This window comes from Festucalex cinctus, chromosome 1 (genome assembly GCF_051991245.1).
Source record: "Festucalex cinctus isolate MCC-2025b chromosome 1, RoL_Fcin_1.0, whole genome shotgun sequence".
Classification (NCBI taxonomy): domain Eukaryota; kingdom Metazoa; phylum Chordata; class Actinopteri; order Syngnathiformes; family Syngnathidae; genus Festucalex; species Festucalex cinctus.
In genome coordinates, this window is record NC_135411.1 from 60768767 (window position 1) to 60788074 (window position 19308).

At 40.6% G+C, this 19308-nt stretch overlaps 1 protein-coding gene across 20 annotated transcripts in view; it reads right to left on the reverse strand.

Annotated features, from left to right (window-relative positions):
- nfixb (nuclear factor I/Xb) overlaps positions 1 to 19308 on the reverse strand; it is a 169485-nt gene that overhangs the window by 27264 nt on the left and 122913 nt on the right. For 11 of the 20 annotated variants that reach the window (XM_077499024.1, XM_077499081.1, XM_077499000.1 and 8 more), the window contains 4 exons: positions 7738 to 7803; positions 3473 to 3547; positions 2583 to 2703; positions 388 to 423 (listed from right to left, as the gene is read on the reverse strand). In XM_077499024.1, coding sequence (XP_077355150.1) covers positions 388 to 423; positions 2583 to 2703; positions 3473 to 3547; positions 7738 to 7803 — 298 coding nt within the window. The remainder of the gene's footprint in view (positions 1 to 387; positions 424 to 2582; positions 2704 to 3472; positions 3548 to 7737; positions 7804 to 19308) is intronic. The other 9 variants (XM_077499131.1, XM_077499034.1, XM_077499019.1 and 6 more) reach the window with 1 other exon arrangement.

Consider the following 19308-nt stretch of genomic DNA (forward strand, 5'->3'; position numbering starts at 1 on the left):
GTTGTTTGAGTCTTCAGTCCGTTAAAGGGATACTTGCCTTGCAGTGTTTAAGTACTGTATAAATAACCTGCATTCACGCTCAACTTTGTATTATGTTTCATATAAGTAAAATGAGACCATATTTTTACTTAGCATGCCTGTGGTATCACCTTTCAAATTACCACCAGAAAGCAAACACACAATGTTATGTGATGCTGGGATACATTCTGCATGTGATTGCACATTCTTATAGACCCACACATCTGCGAACAATAAATGTACAAGGGGCAGAAAGCGTACAAGCGCTTCAAATTGTGTGTGTGACAGCTTGCTTGGGGTTTTGTGCGAGCGTGATGAAGGGATCTGCGTTACATTAGTTTCAAGGGAGATATGCTGTGATGAGTGTACCTCCGTGGGAGACTTGCATAAAGCTCCATTTCAGTCCTGCAGCGTAAGATGAGCGGGAGAGGACAAGGAAAAACAGACACCCAAGCATCAGACAGAATGACGGATGTATGGGTTGGTAAAGTCAAAGGAAATAAGGATTAGTGATGAAGAAGGAACAAGGGGGAGGAGAAACCACAATCAAAAAGCAGAACAAGCTAAAGCACAAGAGTACAGTCAAATTCAGATGTTAAAGAAATGATGAGTATTAATGCATAAGTCCGCTATTGAGGGTGTTTGTGATGTGTCTGCATAAAAAAATGATCACATTAGGTACACCTGCACAATCTAATGACATCTGATCCAAAAGTACCGAACAACTAGTTTTACAGCAATAATTGGAGCAGAGCAATGTCATTGCCAAATGACGATGAATTTCCTCACTAAGCTTGAGAAGCACTGCCTGCTCTGTAGGAATTCCACTTGTTTCTCCTATGGGCTTCTTTTTTGTTTTGGAAGTATGTTTTGGATATCTTGTTGCATGATGACATTTCCTAATCAGTTTTCTTTCCATTCTTTAAAATGCAAAATAAATGTTTCTTTTGACTTCAGAGTTCATTTTTCTACTTCTATCTTGTGTTACATCAAGGGAGATGAAAGAAGAACATATCAGCATAATTACCAGGGATCAGGATGTTCCACTGGTTGTCACTAACAGTTGGTTGGGCCCTTTTTTTTGGGTTTGACGTGTTTTAATTGGCGGATCAATAGTTTCCTTAGGGTGGCAGGGTGGTTGAGTGGTTGGTTAGCACGTCTGCCTCCCAGTATTGAGGATGCAAGATCGAGTCCAGGCTTCGGCCTTCCTGGGTGGAGTTTGCATGTTCTCCCCGTGCCTGCCTGGGTCTTCTCCGGGTACTCCGGTCTCCTCCCACATTCCAAAGACATGCATGGCAGGTTAATTGGGTGCTCCGAATTGTCCCTAGGTGTGCTTGTGAGTGTGGATGGTTGTTCGTCTCTGTGTGCCCTGTGATTGGCTGGAAACCAGTTCAGGGTGTCCCACGCCTACTGCCCAAAGCCAGCTGAGATAGGCTCCAGCACCCTCCACAACCCTTGTGAAGAATAAGCGGTCAAGAAAATGCATGGATGGATAGACAGTTCCCTTCTTCAGGACATTCAAAACTGTTGTTTTGGCCATTTCCAATGCACAAAGCAATGGCTCTGTTCAGTTTGCATCTCCTTTGAGCTTCAAAGTTGCTTGTTTTGGCACCTACAACTTTCTGGTCCACGTTGGTTACAATTCTACCTACATAGCAAATTCTGTAGAGTAAATTTGACTGCAAAGGATTAAAAAAAAAAAAAAAGTCACTCAAGGGTTGAGGAATGAACTCACGACCTTCAGCTTGGGAGACGGCCACACTACCACCTGAGCTATGCCCGTCCTACTGTTTGCTTATCTCCAAGAAGAGACCAAAAACACTGTTTTTTAGTTAGTAGGTTGGTTTAGTTAGGAAGATTCCAGCTGACACGAGCTACACGAAGACACAGCAGAAGATCTGTGGCTCAGGGAGTCAATCGACTGTCTCCCAAGCTTAAGGTTGTGAGTTCGTTCCTCAACTCTTGAGTGACTTTTTTCCCCCCTCCAATTCTTTATTTTACTCTCTTCTACTCTATAACCGAGTCTGTTTGGTCCCACTGTAAATAGAGTCAAATTCACTCTACAGAATTTACTGTGCAGTATTAAAAAAAAAAAAAAAAAAAAAAAAAAAAAAAAAATTCTAAAATTGAGTACAGACGCTTGGGGCCCTATTTTCATTCTGAGCACAAATCTAGTGCATGGATGAAGTTTTCTTTCTTTTGGTATTTTCCTAAACTTTTGGCATTCCTGCCGTTCTTGGATGGAATGAAGCCTTTTCGCCGTCAATCGTAGCGACATCACTCATTTACATTAAAATCAGTACAGCCTGAGCACCTTGACATTGCAGAAGGTGCTGCTTGGCATTGACAGGTAAATTGAAAGATCTACCCTGGCTGGTGGAAAAAATAAAAAATAAAAAAATCCCACAAGTTTTCATAATACTCGTGCTCACCTCAATGACAGCGTAAATCAAAACTGAGCAAAGTATTTTTAGTATTAAATTCCTATTGCATCTCATTAGATTGTGCCAAGAATATTGGGGTTGTGAAATGTATATATGCGTGTTCAATCATGCATTGGGTACCTGGTGGAAGGAGTGGAGGTGATAGAGCGCCGTCCCAGGGTGACCTGGTTGATGTTGTAATATCCAGGGCTGTCCAGGTCAGCCAGAGAGAAGCTCGGGCCAGTCGCCGTAGCTACCGGGGCTGCAGAACGCGAGTAAACACAACCAAGAAAGTTGAGTCAAATTGACCCATAAAGTGGATTAGTCTATTTTTGATCCATAATTGGGTTATACTTTTGACCCAACTGTTTTTATAGTGTACAATATATTTAAGATGACAAAAGGAACAATACAGGATAGCTCTGGTGAAGCGTTATAAATGTTCCTTGTCAATGTGGTGCTGAGTGCAGCTTTCAACTGATCTCCTCGGGTAAATGGGCTTTTACTTGTTTAGCACTTTTCCACCTTCAAGACACTCAAAGCGCTTTCACACTGTCTCCTCATTTGCCGACTGATGTGCAACGTTAGGAGCAACTGCAGGTCCAGAACCTGACAACTAGTTTTCCTCTCCACTAATCACTATGACTAAAATCTATTGTTCTAATTTCTAATTTGAATCACGTGCTAGTACTAAGAAAAGATGCTGATATGATGCTATCGGTTTTTATTGTAGCACCCAGTTCAACAGCGTGGATGGCCAACAGAGGAAAGGAATGGAACAAGTTAGATCATTTTGGATGCACATATGAAACGAGTTAGTGAGCTCAACCGAAAATTGTAATTTATGTCATAAATGTGCATTTACTCCCCTCCTCCAAATTTTTACCAGTTGTTGTAAAGAGAGCTGCTGCTGTGCATAACTCTGCTGCAAGGGTCTTTTCAGCTGCGAATGCAGCACAACGTGCAACAAATGATAGGAACTGTGTGTCTTTCTGGAGATATTGACAGGGTAAATTATAGCTGTGACTCACTCTGTGACACGCGGACCAGCTCGGCTACGTTCCACACCCCTGAAGTCACAAAGCAGTCCTGGAAACTCAAGTGGCCTGTGTTGAAAGCAGAGGGAGTGAGTGAGAAGGCTGCGTGGCATATGTTGTAGGCCTAAATGATGTGCATATGGACATACACACACACATATATACTGTACTTTATTATACATGAACACGCTGAGAGAAAGTGCAAAAGGGTTGACACGCGGCTGGTGTCAGACAGTGCGAACATGTGTTTTCCATAAGGCACAGGAAGCCGCCATGTTATTCTTTTCTCTTTTGACAGTTAAGCATACACACACACACACACACACACACCAATTAGGCTAAACTAGAGGGTACAATCCCCACAAGGACAACTCTATCATGTGTACACAAAGTGTAATGAGCAGAGATGGGTTCTTGACTTGAGAATGTATGTTTTGTGCCACATTGATACAAAAAAAATCAGTTCTATCATTTGCAGTTAAGTAACCACAGTAGCAATAACACTGGCAATTGTTTGTCATGATTTCACCCAAAAATAAATAAATGGAAGAACGGTGACATCTTTAAGGAAGCTGTTTCCTTCTCTACAAACACATCCTTAATGGACCATAATGTTACTGAAACAAGGTTATGCTAGGATTAAGAGCCAAATGATAGTGACATTAGGGCTGGGTATTGCCACCAACCTCACGATACGATACGTATCACGATACATATGTATCGCAATACATGATCTGCAAGGCGATACATATCCCGATATTTTACATTAATTTACTTTCATTTTATAATAACAGTCATATGTATACCTAAAAGGTTATGTTTATTATGCTGGATGACAAAAATGTTTACCACCAAGCGGGATGCCTGGTTTAAATGTGTACGCACTGCAGAGCAGGGAGCAGTTTTCACAGACACACCAGGAAAATGTATTAATAGGCATGAGCCGATATGAGTAAAAATATCAACGCATTAAAATTACAGCTCTAAAATGTGCTTATTTGAAATATTTGAGGAAATGCATTTTTTTTTTTCATTAACACATTTTATTTTGTTTGTTTTTTTAAACAAAATATACGAAAATTGGTACATTGAGACACGTGCCATGTTAAGTTTATAAGTAAATAAATGTTGATATTCTTCCTCTGCTTTAATTTTTCTTAGCAAGACACAGTGTCCAATCACTGGTGAGCTATTTTTGCATTAATTGAAGGCAATTACGTAACTTCAAAGACGCTGCTGGTTATTTTTTAGGTGCAATGCAAGCTGCAAAGGCAAACGTTAGCTGCCTATTTATTTAAAGTTAACGAGCAATATTGATTCTGATGCCTGCGTATCGATACGTGTATTGTAATGAGGCCCGCAACGATATTGCCGTATCGATTTTTTGAGCACACCCCTAAGTGACATGCTGTAAATCTTTTACATGTAGCTATCAAATTCTAAACCGGCATGTAAAAGATTATGACGAACAGTACCACTGTATACACCAAGTTTATACAGTATAAAATTTGAGACCTTAAGTAGCAGTAGAGAACAATAGTGGTTTTGTCTCTTAAGCTCCTCCATCAGACAGAAGGTATAATTTACTTTTAAGACACTGTGGTGAGTACGTACAAATATACAGCAGTGAATACTTGTTAAGTGACCAGGACATGGTTGGAAGAAAGAAGCCAAGCCAATAAATACACATGTGCAGCACAATCAAAAAATGTCACATCTTGAAATAAACACCGTCTGATTGCATGTCTTTAGTGTGCGGCAAAGTTTGGAAAAGCACATGACTCACAACTCACTAATGTTAGCACCGTGGGAAGTAGTTAAAAAAACTAAAAATGTATTGTATTACAATCTAAAAAAGATCATTGTTGAACCAATTTTAGATTAAACACAGAATTGTTGACCAATTTAATTCAATTGCATCAAGTGGTAACAAATGATTTAATTAAATTAATCCAAAGTGAATATATTCAATTAAATTAAATTAATCCAAACGGAATATATTCAATTGAATTAATTATGAGTTCATTAATCTTAATCACTTAATCCACTTTGGATTAATTTGCCTGGATAATTATCATGAAATTGTGGGGAAGTTGGCCATATTAAAAAAGCTCACAATACAGTATAAAAACTAACAATATTGAAAAAAATAAAGCTAATATTGGAGGGAAAAAAAGCTCAATAGTGTGTTTTTGTACATAACAGCAGTGACAAATATATTTATTTGTCAGGCCAGTCATTTTATTTTAAATGCCTCGTCGATACAATGTTAATTAGCTGATGTCATAATTACAGTATACATGAAGTTCAAATAGTACAGGTAACATTAACCTCCTACAATCCCTAATAGTGCTTTTTGAGGCACTTGCTAATGCATGCACACATTGTGAATCGAGTCAATTAGTGGACGACTCACACGTTACATTCCCCTATTTCGGGCGATTAGCGTGGGTCTTAAACGTAGGTGGCCAAAACATGTCTAGTTAAAATTATACTGCACTAATAAACTAACCACCAGAGGGTGCTGGAAGTGCACAAATGGGAATCAACTTGGCATTTTTAACAGATATGCTGCTTTTAATTACGTGACATGATGATGATGATGATATTTAGCTTTACGATATTGCTGTTATTGTTTCATTCCTAGTCAGTGTCACCTGTGAATAGTGTGGGTCCATTGTACGTTCATAGATGCCTTATATGCTGATGTCCACCATTTTATTCCTCTTAAATACGAAACCGTACAGTCCTATATCATCTTATATGTCTGTTAACAGTTTCATCTTGGTGAATATTTCCACTCGACTGGGTGCAATTGTAGTTGTGGCTAGCAGTGATCTGGAACTAAATACTGAGAGGGTTAGATCTCATTAGATTGTCCTGATGTACCCAACACTGTTGCCCCTGTGTCATGTGATTCGTTTTATTTTTTTTTAATTTAATCCCTCCATCCATCAAGTGTTAATTTCGTCAATAAAAACTAAACAAAATAATTTCGTCAACACACATTTTTCACCGGACTAAAACTAGACTAGACTAGACTAAACCCCATTATGCATTTTTGGCGATTAATGAAGAGACAAATGTATTTCACTTAATAAAAACTGGACTAAAATCTGTGGACATATCAGTTCATGAATAAAAATGAGACGAAAATTATATGATTTTGTAAATTCTTGTTTCTGCTAATCTGTCACTGTGACACTGTCATGTGACACCACCTTTCAAATCTGCAGCCAGCATGTGCAACATGCACAGACACATGAGGCAGACAGGAGGCGGATTCGCTGTGAACGGTTTAAAAATAAAAAATAAAAATAAAAAATAAAAAAAAAATAAAAAAAAAAAATAAATAAAAAAAAAAGAGTAAATTATAGTTATAATTTAACATTAATCCAACGGCTATAATGTTCCAACAATAAAGTTAATCCGACCGCTAATGTTGGCTAACTTACTAGCTAATATAGCATGGAGCTATAGTAGCCACTTGTTGATATGTGATTTGTTTTTCATCAAAAAGATGAGATATTTTTCTGTGAAATAGTTTTAGTTAGATATGAAATGTTCAACATTATCCACTTACAAAAAATATACAGGGGTAAAATGCTTGTCCTGACTAAACTTAGACGAATAAAATTGTGATTTCCTGGACTTGAATAAAGACTAAAATGCTAGGTTTATTGTCCACTACGAATGGACTCAATAAAAACTGGATGAGGTTGACTAACTGTTAAAAACTAACAAAGCGTGATTGAAACTGGACTAAAACTGAGACTACATTTAAAAATGGCTGATAAAATTAATTCCCCATCCATCAGTCTATCACTTCTCCGTTTCCACGCATTGTTTATCTCCTTCCTACAAGCCCCTTCCTCATTTCCCTCTTGCTCGCCATCTCTTGCTCTCCATTCAGTCAAGCACCGTCAGGGTTAACCGCAGCGGCGACAGCGTATGAGGTCAGTGCTAAGCTCTGCAGCGGCCATGTGGTTCCCATCTTCTAATAACGTCAGTGTGATTTATGAGTGGCCCACCACAATCCCCACACTACAGTACCGTCAGCTCTCCTTACCATAATAAACCTACCCAAATCTGTTGGGACACACTTGCTCGCAAAGAGGCCTCTATGTCCAGTAGGTGTAGTACATGCACATGTGTGTGTTAGTATCTATACAGGCCCATGCTGAAAGTCATTTGAAACCATCCATGCAAGCATGTGAAACTCACTCAATTGTGAGATCAGTGCATAAATGCATAGTTACCATTCGGTGGGGGCTTGACATCTGTCTCTCCTTGCTGGTTTGAGTTGTCTGATTGTCCTGATTGTTCTGAAACATGACAAAAGTGAGAGAGCCAAGGTTATTCAGGTGGACAGGAAAGTCTGAAACCAGTCCAAGCGGAAACCTGCTTCATGTCGGGAAGAATTCATATATTGTACCGTATATACATACATTATACATAATATATAGAGATACATTGCTACACCCCCCGTTGCTGTTAGCCGGCCAACAGCTAGCCGTCAGCCATAGCCGGCAAACAGTGAGGCGTTCGCCGGCTATATTTCCATAGGTACTTATGGGGGTCCACTTGTATAGACCACAACTTTTGGCCATGTGCACTCCCCATGTAGGTATGGTAGACATAGGGAGACGGAATGTGCCATCCCTTTCATGAAAATATGCTACGACACATTCTCAGTCGGACTGGAACATTCTGATTCAGCATTAGTTTTCAATGGCCAATCACCACGTCGTGATCAGTTCCTTTCAGATTATAATCACTTGCTTTCAGCTATTTTCTGGCACTCATTTGATATTACATATTTGTGTAAAGGTCTGTTTAATATCCAACATCTAGATGAAGGGAATGAGTCTGAAGAACACTGAATGACTCAAAGAAAGGCATAAGTGACATCGGTCAAGCAAATACCAAATTTGAAAGGCCATCACAATAATAAGACCACAGATGCATACAGAACAGTAAACCAGGGTTACAATAAATCATTGTACCTTATGATGAATTTTTTCAAAGCTGCAATTGTTTAAGGGCAGAGGTGGGAGTAAGTCATTGTTTTGCAAGTCGCAAGTAACTATTTGCTCTCAAGTTCGAGTCAAGTCCCAAGTCAAGACTGTCAAGTCCAGAGTCAAGACTGACAAGTCTCAAGTCGATTCACAAAGCCTACACTTTGAGTTTCAAGTCCTTTTGAGTCATCGTAGATTATATTATTATTAGAGACCATCAAAGTAGGAGTCAGGGAGTGGTACAACAGATTACTGTGTTTGCAATGTGTTAAAGGTGAATTTACAGTCTCATTAACTACACAGCAAGCAAGGTTAAATTAGCCGATAAAATGGCATTTGCCTTGTGTTATAATGCACTTGTAATGCACTTGAAGTTGTGTTCCTAAAATCCTTAGGGCCATATTGGACATTTTGAGTTATTAAAATAATTATAAATGAAGACAAAGTTCTATTAATCTTTTTTAGGCACATCCCCTTCGTTTGAACATGGAGAGTGAATTACAAAGTAGCATAGGTCCACAATATTGAAAACAAAAATAAAGAAAAGCAAGCAAGCTAAGCAACAGCTGTCACTACTATTGCCAGCCAGGCACCTGATGCTAATGCTAACAGCTAGCTGCTAGCCACGAACATCGGAGACGTGTACAGTATCATACAATGATGGCGTAATTAAATTGTGGGATGTTCGCGTCCCAAATTAGTTATTAAATATACTTTCGGGGTACCAATGTACCATTATGATAATGGTGGTAGTGAATATTTAATTTAAATAAAAACGTCGATAATGAAAGCAATGGTGTCAATGTATTATATGGTCAGCTTTATTTTGAAGTTTTCCTTCGCGTAGACGGCGTGTTTGTGGTTTCCCCGACATAACGGGTGGGTGACAGCCCAGCTCGCACACATTCACACACAATCGTTAACAACATACATTTGAATCTTTTTGTTTTGGTGGAAGAAGCAAGTCTTTTCAAGTCAAAGGGCTTAAGTCCAAGTGAAGTCACAAGTAATTGTTGTTACAGTCAAAGTCGAGTTGCACGTCTTAACATTTTGTCGAGTCTAAAGTCATCAAATTCATGACTCGAGTCTGACTTGAGTCCAAGTCACATGACTTGAGTCCACACCTTTGTTTTTGGGTATTCATCTTTCCACTGAGAGACAAGAGATTTTACCCAGGTTTACAATTTCAGTTGACTCTTATAAAAAGGCAAATTATATCCTTGAATTTTAGGCCACATTTACAATAAAACGCAATGGTGCATAAACCTCTTTATAGCCCATTTAAAAGGTGTTGTTTTTTTTCCCCCCCCTCCTGCCCACAACATTACCGTTAGGTCCCAGAGCAGTGTAGGTGAAGCACTAAACGCCTCCCCAGAGGCGATTTGTTAGTCAAGGGATAATTGTGACATTCTGAGGAATGTTTGGATTGTATTGACTATTTTAGTAAAGGCCTAGGTCATCTTAAGTTTGTTGTGGTCTCAAGAAACTTTGGCTTCTACTGGTATGTAAAATGAGGGGTGATAGCAAAAATGTACATTGTTGGCCTTGTGGGAATTTGTCTGGAGTGTATCGCTGTGTGTTTATGTGAACTTGTATTGGGACAGGCAGGCAGAGGGTTGCCTGCTTCAGCTCACTTTGTTTGGCCTACTTAAAGCCGCCTTGTGGAGCTTTACGGTCTGCGCCATTCAGGCCCATTAGCACACAGAGTTGTGGCATTGAGGCCTTCCAGGGCCAAGAGGGGAACATTTGGCCCAGACCAGGATACGGCCCCTTGCAGCCGGTACTCTGCCCCCCGAAACTCAAAGTCCTCAAAGCCCAAATCAGTGCCTTGATCTTGGGTGGCAGTCATGCTTTGCTTGCCAGCCCACTGCAGCACCATTCAAAGTGGCTGCCCATCAACACACAACAAAAAGACAATCACCTCATCGCTCTGGGTCAGAGAGACGAGATGAGAAGCCCAGGGAGATATTCAACATTTTAGATCTTTTGCCCACTATGCCCTCCCGCCATCCACCTCATGAAAATTTTCCTCATTTCCTATCGCCCGCCGCTGTCCTCTGTTTTTCTTTATCTATCATGCTGTCGCTCTGCAGCATCCTGGCAGCCATCTTAGCGCTTGGCAGCCATCTTAGGTTTGGCGGTACCCATGCATTCCTGCTAGCTGACGGCACCCCCAAACCAACACGCACACGCAGGCAGACACATACACACATGCCGTTTTTGTTTCACACAGACCCAATGGTCTCCAAGATAAAAACGACAGCATATATTTATTGTTAATGGAGTGCAGCGGGATGCTTGATTGCAGTCCTGCGAGGCCCATGTTGCCGTAAAAGTAAAAGTTTAATGAAACCTCAGTTAGTATGTCCAGCATACTCGTATAGCGTAATGAAGGAGAGGGACAGTAGATGAAAGACATCATTTATCTTGTGTTGCCACGGTACAGATATCCAAAATATAAAACACCAAGCATGATTCAGTGCAGCATTTACTGTGTGCACACCTTGGAAGAGGTACAAGGGGAGTCATTAGGGGGAGGTGGAGCGCGTAGAGTCACTCTTCTATCAATATGAACAATGGGGAGCCTATGTATTGTGATGAGCACCTTGCTCCGGTTGATACTCTGTAGACCACCAGCAGGAGCAAAGGCGCTGCCAAAAAAGCATTTCATACCCACAAGGCCCAGAGAGCATCACCTAATATGAACACGCACAAACCACTGTGGTGTATGTAACCCCAGCAGCATCTATTAACACACGTTCAAATTCTCAAGCACCCAGACACAACATAGATTCATTTCCTTGCAAATATGCCATTACACACACACACATATTGAAACACAGATGAATCACCCCTTATCTAGTGCACACAGTCGCCCCAAGGCCCCCTTGCTAATGCCCCTCCAAAGATAATACACAAACACACGCAGGCCACCAAATACACCATGTTATCACTCTTACCACACACATTATGCTGCCCGGTCAATACAATGTACTCCTACTGATATACTCCTCACACTTGTAAACAAAGGTTAACAGCAACTGTGGCTATACAATTTTCATGTCGCAAATTCTACACATGCACAGGCTCAAACTCACACCCAGGTAAATGTATACAGACTCCAAAATCGCACTCCATCACTCAATGACACACACGTCCAGGAGTAAATCATTAAGAGACACTTGAACTTGTAAAAAAACAAACACGCAATCACTCACGGGTAGCCATTGTTAGCGCTAATGGAGGCATTTAGAGTGTACGCATTCAGACAGTATGTGAGTGCAGACGGCACAAATGGCCTTTCATTTTTTTCACTAAAGGTTTTCTTGAGTGCTTTCGCATCACAAGCACTCATGCAAACACACCTGTGAACTGATGTGCCTTGATGGTTAGTTCCTTTTTTTGAAGATGACAAATTAGCGATCAAAGAAAAGACAAAGAAGCTCCTCATGTAGTTAACAGTTATTATGAAATTTAGTTATAAAATTGGATTATTCTATTTCAACTTCTGGCTCTTAAAAATGTAATCTCAATGAATTTGAGTGTTTGTGAAACTGTTTCTAGTTTTGCTCTTATAAGAGCCACACAACAACTGCAGCTAGCTTCTTAATATAAAATGTTTAAGTGAAATCAGCCCTAACATTTTATTTTCAACAATATGTTTCAGTCTAAACATGGCATTCTCATTATTATTGTGTTTATGGAATATGAATTAAGCAGCAAAATCCACCCATTTTAACCATCTCAGCAGGTGGCAGTTATTTTGCCACTTGCTGTCGACTGAAAATGACATCACAGTTGCTCAGGGATCAGGTAACGACCAATCACGGCTCACCTTCTCTCTGAGTTTGGTCATGTAACGTTTGCAAGCTGAGCTGTGATTGGTCGTTAGCTGAAGCCGGAGCAACTGTGATGTCAGTTGACAGCAAGTGGCAAATTGTCCGCTTGGGATGTCTAAAAATTGGTGAATTTTGTTGCTTAACTCAAATTCCACAAACATACTATTAATCATAATGCTGTGTTTAGACTAGTGGGGCTACATACAACATAATATTGTAAAGAAAACGGTTGTGTTGACTTCCACTTTCGGTTTCTGATAGGTACTCTATAGTTACACTGACATAAATACTGTATCAGAATTGCTGCTACCAAAAATAAGATATAACCCAGTTGGTGTAAACTCATTCAAGCGTGACTTCATGACCTTTGGTTTGTGCATTGGGAAACTTCCAACCGTTCCTATTACCAAACGTGGTGGAAGTACAATCTAGTGAATTTGAAAACTTTTACATCAGTGAGGTACAAGAAGTCTTCTGTATTCAAATACAAACATGGAAACAGGCAACCGCTCCGCTGTGACCGTCAACTTTTGGTTTTGTCACCGTGCCTCAGCTCTCTGCGCACGGTGTCATTTAGGGCTCGCTGAGCAGATGCAGACACGGTTCACTTCACAGTCAAATGATAGAGGCCTCCACCTCTGACTGCTTGAAAGCTCTGCGGACAAGTCCGCCACTGTTCTCACCCACTTCATCTCTGTCTATCCGCTGCCACTCTCTTCAGCTGCCTATTCATCTGTCGAGATGAGTTACGGCATCTAGCAGCGCTGGTCCAAACCCTGTCATTCCAGATACAGTGTGTGGGTACCGGCAACAGCTCAGTATCAGACTCTGGGTAAATGTGGCAATCCAGTTGCGGTGTTGTGTCCACACATCCACGGCCAGATGTGATGGAAACTTTGAAGCACAAAAGGGAATTTCGCATGCATCGGATTTAGTCTGCGTGTTCACACGACAAGTGCACAGAGCTCGAAGAGCAAGATTAGAAATGAACATTCCGAATTGGCAAAGGTGAAATTCGGCTTCTTTTTGTTCTTTTACAAAATAAACCTCCAGTAGAAATACATAAATTGATTGTTAAAATACGTTCACAAATGTATCAGAATTTCAGAAATATTTATGTTATTTAATGGAGGGTGGATGAGTGGTTAGCACGTCCGCCTCCCAGTTCTGAGGACTCGGGTTCGGTTTGCATGTTCTCCCCGTGCCCGCGTGGGTCTTCTCCGGGCGCTCCGGTCTCTTCCCACATTCCAAAGACTTGCATGGCAGGTTGATTGGGCGCTCTAAATTGTCCCTAGGTGTGCTTGTGAGTGTGTTCGTCTCTGTGTGCCCTGCGATTGGCTGGCAATCAGTCCAGGGCCCCGCCTACTGCCCAGAGGCAGCTGAGATATGCGCCAGCTCCTTCCGCGACCCTTGTGAGGAATAAGCGGTAAAAAAAAAATGGATGGATGGATGGATGGATGGAAAATATAAAATTCAACTTTAAACCCTAAAAATATGTATATTTACTGATAAATTAACAGTAAAAATTTGTAATTTTACCATAATTTGTTTGTGTATTGACATTTTTTTAAATGAAAATAACTACAATTTCTTTATTGTCCTAAATGGTAGCATTCATTGTATTAACATTTATTGTGAAAGGACATCTAATAAGATATAGGTAAAGGGGAAAGTTGGAGTGGGTGAATAATATCCAGAGCAAAGAATTGGACTTACGGATGCCGCCTCTGCTGAGGAATCAGTAGTGCCAAATATACAGGAATGGTTGGCTAGTATCCCTGAAATTGTGAGTTTGATCCACTTGGTTTTGAAGTATCCTTGAGCAAAATACTGAACTCCTAATGCTGTGTCATCAGAAGGTCAATGACTAGTCAAAATGTAAAGCGGTTTGAGCGCCTCATAAGGTGGAAAAGAGCAATGTAAATGAATTACTCTAACAGTAAACTGCTGCAATTTGAAAACCAATATCTAGTTTTTCAACAGTTTTTTTTTTTATATAGTTTAATCACATTATTTTTGTCATATATTGTAATATTACATACAAGCGTGTTAAAATTACAGTTTAAACTAATTATAGAATAAAAATGTTTTTACGTAAAAGTCATTTTCTGTTATTTAACAATTTTTTTCTGGCACCCCAGTGTACACCAGTATTATTGACTCTCAGTTTTAAGGACACTGTCAATGGTATCTTACAGTCTTGTTGCCTATGTAGTTTGCAGTAGAGTAGAACAATGAGAGATTTTTTTTTTTTTAAACTATTTTGCCGCTAGCTAATCATTTGAATCATGCCGAAAGAATCACAGCGGAAGATTATTACCTTCGTAAAGTCAAAACTTTTGATACGGCTCCTGCTGTGGATCTCACTTGATTCTGCAGGTGTACCTAATGTAGTGGTTAATGAGTGCATAGCACCACATTCATGTGCATGCGTCTCCCCCACTTTCAATTTTCTCAGCCTCTTGAACCCCCTCCCATCTACTAGCCCTCTGGATAAAGAAACCCAACCAGCCTCCCCAATTGGGTTTCGCTTAAGAGGTTTATCAGTATGTTGCTAAACATTCTGACCCTTTTTTTAAATCTTTAATGCGCTTAAAATGTTCCAAACCCTCCTAATCCCCACGGCTATCCCACACAGATGTTCACTCGGCTCTTTTATTGGACTTCATTTCAACATCTTTTTTCCTTCTCCTCCTCCACCTCCTCCTTCACCCACTCCACATCCTCACACTCTTCTACCTCTTCTCTCCTCTGGTGCTATGATTATTTTCTAGTTGAGCAAAGTTTAGGACACCAATTTTATTAGATCAGCTACCATCATCAAAATTCTCAATCTTTTTAAATATTGTACTTTTTTTGTCTTTAAATAAATGACTGTGAACAGATACTAATACCTTCTCTTCACGTTGGAATTCAAGGACATACACTTGATAAATGTTGACATCTTATGTTGATAACAGTTGAACAACGAGGTAACTCCAGGACATCTTAAATAAAGTCTTCAGGATCCATCTTAGCAGTAGTATAACATTTTTTGGTCTTATTTTATTTGTTTATTTATTTTTGTCACATCTTGAGGAAAACACTGGTAAATTACAAATATGACACTATTAAGATTTAAGTCTGATCTGATTTAGTATTAATGGTAGAAGCGTGTGCTCACAAATGAAGACGAAGCATCCAGAAATGGTGGGAAATAACACCGGGATTTTCTGCTTTAGGATGGATTTCCCCTTTTGACTATTTTTGGTGCTTTCCTTGAGTTATTTTGGCCACCACTCCCTAACTATTAAACCAGCAGCTTCACATCCGAAAAGTTCCATTATGTCAAAGCAAACAAAGTGGCAATTACGATCTCCTAAAAAACACCAAATCCAAGACTACGCAATGATTTTATTGCTGCAGAATCAACAAGAGTACTTTATGAAGTCCCGTGAATGGCTGCTATGACATTACATGTGACAATTCAACACGAGGCGATTAATTGCGAAACGTGTGACTGTGTGGGGGTGTGAGGCTAAAAATATGCCGCTTGATTTACATGGATGTGATATTGTGTCTTATATGTCTCTTATGAAAGTGTTGTATATGAAGAAAAAAATGTCTGGCGAGCACATGTTGAGGCACAGTTGGAGATAAGCATGTAAACATCTGTGACTGAGGGCTGAGCGTGTGGGAGGGAGACAGTGATTTTTCTTTTTTTCTTGAAAACACACAAGCATGTGGTTCGTGTATGCATGCTCGTCTCGAGCCTGTATGCGCTTCACACTGGATGAACATCCATGTTTTTCTTTCTGTACATGTATGAGTATGTGCACGGCGTAGGCCGAGCCCCGTGCCAGCAAGAAGCAGGTGTGGGGAGGCAGCCCTTGCGTTGCCCGTTGCCCATCTGCGTGGCCGTCTGTGTGCCGCCTGCGCCCTCCCAGTGCCAATGCCACAAAGTGGGGAGGCGGGGGGGGGGGGGGGGGGGGGGGGGGGGTGAGAAGGGCCTAAAGGGAATCAACCATGGGAGAGAGACGAGGGCAAGGGATGGAAAGATGGAGGGTTGAGTGTATGTGAGTGGAGGGGGGTGGCTGGCTGGCTGCCCACGAACCCCCATACGCACGCACACACACCCTACCCTCTTTCTTTTATCTTTTATCTGTGCCTATGCTGATGAGCTGTGATGTACAGGGGAAGCTGGACAAGGGGGGGGGGGGAAGACGTCTGCTTGTTCTCATGGCTTTCTGTATAACACTGATGGATATAATCAAGCTTGGCTTATATGGCCCATTTATATGATGCTTTACTTTCAAGTTCAAGTTTCATTTTTTTTTTTTTTTCAGATAACCATTCCTCCTTTTTCCTGCATAACTGCATTGGAGCTACTCTACCATATTAGATGAGGTGAGGACGTAATTCTGCCATTTGGCCAGCAGATGTCCCATGTTAGCAACGGGACACATGGCAGAAACATGCTAAATAAATCAACTTCCACAAGAGTAAGCTGTGGGAGAGATTTCAGGAGGGTGGCGGTGTAGGTTTTATTTTTTTTCTCGTTTTTGTCACTTTGGCAATTTCATCTGACCAAATATTTGTGGCGCCAAAAATGTCCTAAACTCACATGTGCAAACCCTCAAGTGTTTGTCAAATCTGACATATTCGACTTATATTTCCATCCCGCTAAACTAAAGTATTTATCCAAATTGATTCATAAATTATTCTTTTATGATTGTTTTGTTTCTGATTCTTTGAACTCTATACACTACTAAATAGCCTACTAAGAATACAGTAAATTGCACATAGAAAATGTAATTCAAATCTGAAATGTGCCAGTGTGTGTGCATGTGTGTTTGTGCGGGACATGGTCTGGGCAGAAGTGGAAAAGAAGATCATGTGATGCCAGGCTTTGCCAGGGAATGTGGGGAGAGAGACTGAGAATGAAGGGGGAGGGAGACAGTGAGAAAAAAAATGGCGGCAGAAAAAGAGAGGAGTAGAGACAGACAGTATGGAGAAGTAGAGACAAGAAAAAGACAGAATGAGGAGTGAATGAGAGAGGAAGAAAAGAGGGTGGGGGGTATTGTGAGAGCTGTGGGAACATTTTGCCCCGCCAAGAGAGACGGAGAGAAGGAGAGAGGATAAAAGAAGGAATGAGAACGAAAGGGGACTTGTTGGCAGAGCAGTGGAGGAGGGTGGGGGGTGGGGGGTTGAAGCAGAAGAGAGTGGGCACCAGTTTGTACGCAGCCATTCCATCAGCAGCATAACATTAGGGGCATAGAAAAGCAAATGCACAACACAAGAATTACTACTTGAAATAAATCCAGATACACAAATTATTCCATTCCCGCAACATAAGAAAGACAATTTTTACAATATAGACGGAGTACAGCATATTAATCGATGAATTGATCGTGCCCATGCCCATTCTGGCATCACAATAGCAAGTATATTTCAAACATCAAAATCAAATATTTGTTTTTACTCCCAAGTCCCGTCTCAAGAAAACAAATGCAGGCTGCTAATTCAAACAAACTATCTCGATAGTAGCTATTGAGTAGAACCTCAAAGAGAGAAATGCCTGTCATTACTATACAAAAAACAACGAATGCTGTATCTTCAGGAAATATTGCCTGACGTCACCCAAGACCTCAGCGAACCTCATTGGGATTAATTTGCTGATTATCTTCTCACACATATGAGTATAATATCAACAGAGGTAGAATGTGTGTTTGAGATTCATTTTTTTTTTTTTTTTTACACACATAGGCCTCCATTCTAACCCAACCTGAACCAGAAAACACCAACAATTTATTTTGGGTTTGTGAACTAAGCAAATAAACACTCCCAACTCTATCTGGAGCTTGGAGGACATCTTTAACGAGGGCTGTAAAACTCCACAGAAACACATAAAGTAGGCCTGTAAAAATAATGTGGGCGCTGCATAAATGCTCATTTGGACTAATGAATTGGGGGAGCAATGAATGGCTGCACATCCTCCCTTCACGATTAAGATAGCTGCAAAATGTCTGATATGCATCATTTCAAGGTAAGCCGGAAGGCTTTTGCTTTCCACAGTCATCATGTAACTGATAGTGTACACCTTTATTTCAAAACATCTGTGTTGCCATTGTGTCAAACTATCCAAAAAACAAAAAACCGCCCATTAGGAGGAAGTGAATTATGCATGTTATCACTTATTCCAAGGTTTTGGGCACCAGTGAAGGCTGGCGATATCAGCTACCAATACTAGGTGTCAACCCAGAAGGGTGAATGAATTGTGGTGGCTGGGGTTACTGATTTAGAATAACATAATATCCATCCATCCATCCATTTCCTCGACCGCTTATTCCTCACAAGGGTCGCGGGGGTTGCTGGCGCCTATCTCAGCTGGCTCTGGGCAGTAGGCGGGGGACACCCTGGACTGGTTGCCAGCCAATCGCAGGGCAACATATCATTATATTATATATATAAAAAATACATGGCCAAATTATGCTGTATAAGAAATAGTAATAAGAAATGAGACTATCAACTTGTCTCATGAAATATGCAACAGTACATCTTTTATGGAGTTAAATAAATATTACCATTGTGTCAAAGTTCAAACTATCACAAACAACTATTTGGAAACATCTTTGCAACCTTCTGTGTTGTGAAAATTCATTATCTATGCAAACTAGTTCAAAGTTCAACTCTCAAATTTTAAAATGAACTAGTGCTGTTTAGGGCCAGACCGATTAAATGGTCGCCGATTATAATGGGGTATATGCCACGGACGAGGCAGGACGTGATTTTGCACATCAGTTTGTGTCCAGGTTGCGAACGAGCAACCCAGGGGCACAAAGTCGGAAGCACAAGTATTTTTGACGCAGCCCACACGTCGCAAACCGAACCGGAAACAAACTGATGTGCAAAATCAGTCCCGCCTCTTCCGTGGCATATACACCATTGGCCGATTATCGGCCTTCAAACATTGGCCAAAACAAATCGACCAATT